The sequence below is a fragment of the Lolium rigidum genome, chromosome 1 (genome assembly GCF_022539505.1).
Source record: "Lolium rigidum isolate FL_2022 chromosome 1, APGP_CSIRO_Lrig_0.1, whole genome shotgun sequence".
Classification (NCBI taxonomy): Eukaryota; Viridiplantae; Streptophyta; class Magnoliopsida; order Poales; family Poaceae; genus Lolium; species Lolium rigidum.
In genome coordinates this window covers 5,178,849-5,187,110 of record NC_061508.1, presented here as the reverse complement: position 1 = coordinate 5,187,110, position 8,262 = coordinate 5,178,849, and the positions used below count along the sequence as shown (strand labels likewise).

The 8,262-nt window shown below is 50.4% G+C and overlaps 2 protein-coding genes across 2 annotated transcripts; one reads left to right on the top strand and one right to left on the bottom strand.

The window, feature by feature from the left end:
• The first annotated feature begins 733 nt into the window (after window positions 1-733).
• LOC124703399 (protein MOS2-like) lies at window positions 734-2,041 on the top strand. The gene has a single exon (XM_047235615.1). The coding sequence runs from the start codon at window positions 734-736 to the stop codon at window positions 2,039-2,041; it is 1,308 nt and encodes a 435-aa protein (XP_047091571.1).
• A 3,510-nt stretch (window positions 2,042-5,551) lies between these two features.
• On the bottom strand, window positions 5,552-5,857 carry LOC124703390 (transcription elongation factor 1 homolog). The gene has a single exon (XM_047235609.1). It carries the CDS (start codon window positions 5,855-5,857, stop codon window positions 5,552-5,554), a length of 306 nt encoding a protein of 101 aa, XP_047091565.1.
• Between the last annotated feature and the right edge of the window lie 2,405 nt (window positions 5,858-8,262).

The following is an 8,262-nucleotide window of genomic DNA, read 5'->3' as shown; positions in this document are numbered from 1 at the left end:
CGTCGCAGGGCTTTCCCACCAATGTAGCCATCCCGACGACTTGCCCTGGCTCTCCGAGTCCGACGGCAGGGTGTAGTCGCTCATGGCGTCTAGCAAGCCGGTGTTGGAGAAGAAGAAGAAGAAGAAGAAGAAGAAGAAGAAGCAGACGGTTCGACGTGAAATACAGTACACGCAGGAGTTATATTCTACGGGGATTAACAGCAACGCGTATAACGAAGAGGCCTGCAGTTGCTCTTCCGCGGCGGTTCGGCTCTCCATTCCAGCGGTTGGCGGGTTGATCGGCGCGGTTGCCACTCCGGCGCTTGACATTGGCGCGCTTGATGTGCTTTAATTCGACCAATCGAACCAGGATCACTGCCAGTCCGGCCCGTGAGGGAAGCGAGCGGACGCTCCGCGCGACCGCGCAGCGTCCGCGGAGACGCAAACATGCCGCATATTTGCGCCGTGTTTGCGTCGCGGCGGACGCTTCGGACACAATGCGTCGCCCCGATAAAGCAGGGTGCACACGCATTTCGATCCGCGCGACGTCCATTCAGGTAGCCCGTTGGAGATGCCCTTACGGCCACACTTACGGTTCACCCGGGGCTGTTCCGGACACGGGCCACGGAGGTATCTACCTGTCAGTCGATTGAAACAGGGATTCCGGGACAGATTTGTCTTGAAAAAGAGTAAATACTAGACACAGATCGCTCTCACCTATTCCCCTCAGATCGCCACCGCTCACGAAGTCGCAATGGAGAAGAGGATGAAGCTGTCCTTCTCCATCCCCTCAAAGGCCAGGCCGTCCACCAACCCCGTGCCCGGCGGCGGCTTCCGTCCCAACGACAGCGTGGGTGACTCGACCCCAGCCCCTCTGTTCATCACCGTGTTCGAAACCTCGCAAACCCTAACCCCTGACGTGAAGCCTGCCGTCCTCCCGTGCCTATCCAGCTCCGGCCGCTTACTCCACCCCCGATCCGGCGAGCCCACAAACGCCTCCATCGGCGCTGGCAGCACCAACGCCGTTCTCGACACCTCGAAGGCGCCCGACAAAACCTCCTCCTCCCACACATCTTATGGCCTCATCACACGCAATACCGCCCCTGATGTGAAGCCTGCCGTCATCCCGCCCCTCCCCAACTCCGGCCGCTTACTCAACCCCAGATCCGGCGAGCCCACGGACGCCTCCACTGGCGCTGGCAACATTAACTCGGTCCTCGATACCTCGAAGCCGCCCGACAATCCCTCTTCCTCCCACACATCCTATGGTCTCATTGTCCGCAACAAAGCTGCCGCAGTGTCGGCTGATACTGCCGGCGAACCAGTGACTTGTCCAGTTGCTGCCGATGGCCCCTGCGCCGCCAGCGGGGACCTTACGCTGCGGCGGTACAAAGAGGACATGGCCGTCCTCCCCGATCAACCTGGTACAGAGGAGTATGAGGAGGTGCCGGTGGAAGGATTTGGTGCTGCCCTTCTTGCTGGCTACGGCTGGAAGGAAGGCGATGCAATCGGAAGGAACTGTGCCAAGAAGGAGGCAAAGGTTGTCCAGTATGATCGCCGCACCGGCCCGCAAGGTTTAGGATTCGATCCCTCTAAGAAGAGAGACGTGGAGAGGCGAGATCAAATGCAGAAGGTTCCCAACGCTCGAGCTAGCCGACAATCCAGTACCGTCTGTGGGAGTACTAATAACTTCAGAGTGCCATGTTTACATAGCCATATCAGAGTCAGGGTGATCAGCAAGAACCTGAGCAAAAGGCTATACATGATGAATGGGAGAGTTCTCGATGTGACGGGGCCGACGACGTGTGACATTGTCATGGACGATGGGGCAGAGGTGGTGCAGGGCGTGGAGCAGGATATGCTTGAAACAGTGCTGCCGCTGGTGAACGGGCACGCGCTCGTGCTTTGCGGCGAGCACAAGGGTGTGTACGGCCGCCTAGTTCAGAAGAATTTCGAGGAGCGCATCGGAGTTTTGGAGGATGCTGATACGAGAGACATGATACCCGTTGGGTTGGACAAGATTGCAGAGTACGTTGGGGATCCAGAGTTGATTGGTTACTGACATATCAATAGCCTTGTTCATGTAATTTCTGCTCTCTCGCGCTACTAGAGAAATCAGATATCAGTAAATAATGGAACCGATAAACTGAACTGCGCTTGTGTAATTTAGTTTTGAAATGAACATAACCTTCTCAGTATAATTGATCAATATTGATCTAAGATGTGCTTGAAATTTTACTAACTACGAGAGTGTCAATGAATGATTATTGGTGCGCAGTGGAAGCAACTAAACAGCATCCATCGCCACGGCCCATTAATTGTTGGATATCTCCCCAATGTCATTAGCAGGCGAATTGCATCGGTAATCCAAAGAAGCTTTGGGATACCCTGCTGGTTTCACTGATGATGATGCATCGCCCAGCTCGTTGGTACTGGTTTTGTTTTGTTCGCTCTCCCCCCAAATGATCTCCATGATCTCGCCGGCAAGTATCACCTCAGCATGATTGCTCAACCTCGCGACCATGGCAGCAGCACTATCTTCACTCTGCTCTCTTTTCTTCACCATTATTTGTGTAGTAATACTGTTCAGTCTGCTTCTGTTCTTCAACATTATCTGAATTCAGAGATACATTCATCTGCTTCACACCAGCGTTTCCACCTTGTTTGATTTTTCCATGATATCCATACTCTGCCGCAGTATGATCGGTTGTACTAGTGACTTTGGTCTGCTTCAAGCCAACACCCTTTGTTGCAAGCTTCTCCCGGTCTTGTTCAGCTTCCTGTGCTTCTTTAGCATTCTTAACCAAGCACTTCAGGTTATGCCGTATAGTTAACTTGTTTTCATAGAGATATACAGACTCCTTGTAGATTGCCAAGATTTTGCTATCATCCATCATCTCTCGATATTCAGCGGCCTCATCCTGTATGATTTCTAAATCCCTGAGTGAGAACATGTGACATAAAAATACCACTTCAGTCGATAGATAAAAATGACAAGTTTCCTGGCATATGCATTGCATACTAAAATACCTGCAGGAAAAGTTGGCATTCACCACATAAGGATCACCAAGGAAAATTCCTTCATAAGGATAACACATCTTCTTCACAACTGTTGCAAGTTTGAGTAAACTCCAGTCCTCGATATCAACTCCGAAAATCATCATAAACTCCTCATCAAGAAGATTGTGCAGGTAATCAGAATGCGCCCTCGATATCTGAGGAGCTTGTCATCAAAGTTTGATGATTTTCTCACTTTTGCTTCATTTTAGCACAAAACATTTCAACTGAAAAACAAAAAGATCAAGACCCGTTGGACCTTGCCAGAGACCTCGCGGAGTCGTCCTAGCAAAAAAGATCATTGTGGTACTGTAGAAAAAAGACCTCATCAGAGACATCGATGGAGACCTCAGCGGAGACCCCTCGTAGCAAAAAAATGTTATGCTATTGTAGCACAATCGCATGAAAGTTGAAGCAAAAAAATTATTCCTATGTTGCAAAATCCAGGCAACATTTGTAACATCATTGTAGCAATTTTTCCCAAGTGTTGAAATATGCAAAACAAATTACAACATTTCAATAAAAGAGACATATGAAAATAAATATGAGCATGTAGCAAAAAATCACCTATTGCCGTCACCGATCTATGGCCCAGTTCTTCTGGTGGCTTCTGGGAGAAGCTGCTCTCCCCCCAGCTTCCTGGGGAAGCCGGAGACAAAATTTTGTGAGACTTCCAAATTAGTTTAGCCTTAACTATTCTAGAAGCCTCGGAAAATTTTAGAACCGGCTTCCCGAGGAAGCTGGGGGGAGGGAGCTTCTCCGAGAAGCTGCCAAAAGAACTGGGCCTATATATGTTTCCATCACACGAATTATGATTCATTGCTAGTCTGATCCCTCTACGACCGGTATATCTGAATAAAAAATGTAATAGACTAATGGTCACTCGGGGGATCCCCACGTTCGCTTCCTCCGGCTTCTATGCCCGACGCATGTCCTCCGCATGACTACAACGATGGATGGACCCCACCCACGACCTAATCCCTTCACATGGCTCCTCCTCCACTCGTTCTCATATCTCATGGGCGCGACTTCCATGCTCCGTGTTGACTGCGGCAGAGGCCGATACCCTTCACCATCGAAACCCTTACTGGCGATGCCCCCCTCGTTCTCCTCCCTCTCTCCGGCCCCCTCGTTCTCCTCCCTCTCTCCGGCGTCCGTGTTCTCCTACCTCTCTCCGGCGTCCGCGCTTCTACCTGTCTAGATCCTCCCCTGGGCAACGCCGACAAGCTTTGTCCGGAGCCACCATATCGTCTGTTGCCGCCGCCGGTTACTACGCATTTGGCGCCACCAATTCCTACACGAGCGCGCTGCTGCTGCCGATTCCTACTCGTGTGCCGACAGATGCAGCTCCTCGTCGTCCTATCCTACCGGCAATAGTGACCACAACGAGGATGGCGGCGCTGCTCCGCGCCAGGCGACCACCACGGCGAGCCCAGCTAGGGCCAGGTGACGACGATGTTGCAGATGGCGTCTCCCTTATGGTTGGAAGTCGTGAAGGTGTGTGTAGCTACATAAGATGGCGGCGACCACTACAACAGGCAGATATCTGTGCTGCAAGCCGTTGGCCTCTGATGCTACAAGGCTCCATCGCTGATGTTGCATATGAAAAGTGGCGTTGCTACTGTAGATTCACGATGGTGCTACCATAGGTCATTGATGTTGCCACTATCGGTATGTTGCTACCTCGTGTGGGAATTTTTTAGCGGTGGTGGAGATTTGCTACATACCTTTTTTGCTACAACCATTTTGTGGTTTTGCTACAATGGTATAATATTATTGCTACAATGTCTCTGATGAGCATCTCCGGTGAAGTCAGTTTTGCTACATTAGCACTTGTTTTCTCCCACGATGTTTTGGTGGCTGTCATTTTTAGTTACAAAAGCATATATCTGTCGCTACGATCGGGTTGGTTTTGTTGCGTTGGTGTTTTATGGAAGCAAAAGTGGAATTTTAGGTGAAAATAGAATTTATTGCAAATGAACCGTCTTTTGCTACAATATGGAAGCAAAAAAAACGAAATTGGGGCCTAGTGTGACGGCTAATCTAACGGCCCAGGGGCACGCCCATCACTCCCCTTAAAAAATAGAGTTTTCCTAATAAACACCTTGCTATTTTGCAATTGGGGCATAAATTGCAATTAACTAAAAAAGAATATTTCGGTTAACAGTAAGAAGTGGTGCACTCGTACGTGCTGTTTTGTTGAACACAAAATTATAAAATAATACTGGTCAAATTATGAGTTATGCATAGTCTGTCTGGGGCAAGACTTGGCCGGAAGGCCCCTGGGTACTGCAATGCGTGCTTGCACATGATTGATCGAAACAAAACAAAAAGCTTCATCAATCGTAACAAACTACGAGTGAAATTACTTGCTCGTTACATAGAGCCTCAACATATTCAAGATCGTGATATGCGCAAGATTACATCTGGTTTATCGGGCAACACAGAAGGGTACAAGAGAGGACGAATCAAGCTATGCAAAAGGAGAAATTAAAGATGGACCGACCCAGGACGATCACGCGTACTCGCCGTCATCGTCGTAGTACGAGTCCCGGGGAGCTTGCTCGACGCCTTCGTTGGCCTTCTCGCACTCGTCGATCCACTCGCCGTAGACGTCGATGGGCTCGGTGAGGGCGTGCGCCTTGGTGGAGTAGCTCTCCTTGCACACGAAGCAGGTGGCCTCGGCGATGCAGTTCTTGAGGTCGATGGTGCACTCGACGCTGCCGGCGTGGTTGCAGAACGGGCAGCAGAAGAGCGTTTCCAGCTTCTCCACCTTCTTCTTGGGGGCCGACTTCGCGCGCGTCGACTTCCGCTTCCCCATCGGTGTCGATCGACCAAAGCTAGGGCACAGCTTCGCTATGTAACGACGGCGGTGACGGCAAGTCGATCTAGCTGGGGTTAATCGAGAGAAGGAGATTGAGGACGCGACGAGGGTTTTGCGATGTGCGTGCTTATATTGATGGAGCCGGTTGGTTTGTTAACTGTGTCGTTGTCGAGGTTGTTTCTTGTTCCGCGCGTCCCGGTGGTTACAACCGGTGTAATTGCGGATCTCTCCAGAGTTGGGCTCAAAACTGAACGGCAAGTGTCCTGGCGCGGGGCCGGCCTGCATCATCTCATGGGCCTGAAGAGGCTCACTTCCTCAGATAGCAAACCATCGCCACCATATCCGAGGCCTTGTTCGTGCCATTGATTGCAGTCCTAAAACTATCCACAAACTTGGCAGTGCCAGGTTCCACTAAAAAACACTTATAAATTTCGATGCCATTGAGATGGACCAATATAAACATATTTTTGAATGCGAATCTGGAGCTTTACCTTTTAGATATTTGGGTATACCAATCCACTATATATAGAACCCTTCGTAATGTAGAATGGAGTCCCGTGGAGTCTTGTTTTGTGTCCAAGCTTGGATGTTGGCGTAGTAAAATGTTATCGTATAGCGATAGGCTGGTCCTTATAAATTCAATTTTAACTAGCTTACCTATGTTTATGCTTTTTTTTTTTGGAGCTTCCAAAAGATGTCAGAAAACTATTAGAATTAAATCACTTAAATTTCTTTTGGCAATTCGATGAGAATAAGAATAAATATAGATTATCAAAGTGGAACATTGTCTGTAGACCTAAGGATCAAGGGGGGGGGGAGGGGCTTGGGATTGAAGTGGTTGAGTTAAAAAATAGATGTTTACTCAGCAAACGACTGTTTAAGCTTCTAACTGAGGATGGAATATGGCAGCGCAATTGTTGCTTAATAAGTACCTTAAAAATAAAAATCTTTCGCAAGGAGAGGTTAAACCCACTGATTCCCTTTTTTGGAAGGTCAAATGCGTGTGAAGCAGTCAGTAGAGGGTATTTTAAAATTGGTAATTGGTACATAAGTGCGATTTTGGGAGGATGTCTGGTTGGGGGATTTGGCTTTTTCTCAACAACATTCTTCTCTCTACAACATTGTGCAACATAAGAATGTTTTGGTCTCGACTATTTTCACCAATAGGCCTATTAATATATCTTTTCGAAGGTGTCTCAATGATAATAAATGGGCGGAATGGCTGCATCTATGTCAGCGGTTAATTTATGTCACCTTGTCAATTGAGTCTGATAGATTTGTTTGGAAACTTACTGTTGTGGGTATACTTCATAGGTGTACCATCGACAGTGCCTAGATCCGGCAAGCCCGGGTGGCCCACAGACGGTGATGAGGCATGTGGCCCATCGGGCGGCCCAGTTGCTGTTGATCATGAAGGAAGAAGTCCAGCCCAGATCGGCAGGCCGGATCCGTACCGACATAGGAGTAACCCGGATCCATGGAGGCCCATGAGGAACCCGGATCCAAGACGACGTATATGGAAGGCGGATCCGTGACGTGCACGGCAAGATATTGTACCGTAGTTAGGCTGTCTCGTAATCCGGCTAGGACTCTCCGTGTAAACCCTAGATCCGTGCGCCTTTATAAGCCGGATCCCGGGAGCCCTAGAGGCACAACCACAACTCATTGTAACAACGCGAAAGCGCCCGCATAATTCCGGCACAAGCAGCAGTAGGCCCCGTCATCGTGCAGGTGTTCCGAAGCCGGGTAACTCGCGTACCACCGTCCCGTGTGCACTCCGCCCTATGGCCCCTACTTCTTCTCCCCTCGTGAGGATCCCTCCTCCGAGGTACCGTCGATTAGGCAACGACGCTGGCGCCCACCGTGGGGCCTCGCGGCGTCCGGAGGCCGGAACCGGGAGGGTTCCGCCATGGGAAGCTACGACGACACCATCGCCGTGGGGCGTGTCCTTTACGCCGGAAATCTGCCGATCGTCCCTCCGGATGAGTGTTGGATTCCGGCTAAAACCGACCCCGTCAAGCTCTCCATCGTCCCGCTGGCGGCATACACATCTTCATCGGGGAAACCGTCGATTCCGACGGAAACCCACCGGTAAGTAGCGCCGACGCGACCGCCGCCGAGCGGGACGCAGCCGCGAAGATCCGATCCGAGACGCCGGAACTTCCTAGCGAAGATTCCGCCTTAGATCCGGAAATTTCAAAACCCACCCAATCCGCCCCCGAGCAGGAAACAAAGGTGGAAGACCAATGCAGCATCCGCCCGGGTTTCCTGTGTGTTAGAGAAGCAAAGGTGTCACTTCGTACACTTCTTGGCCCATACCGCCGGAACCGCCCCTCATGAAGTCGGAGCTGGTCCCGCGCAGGTCGAGGCCCCGGAAAACAACGCAGATCCGGATCAGTGCT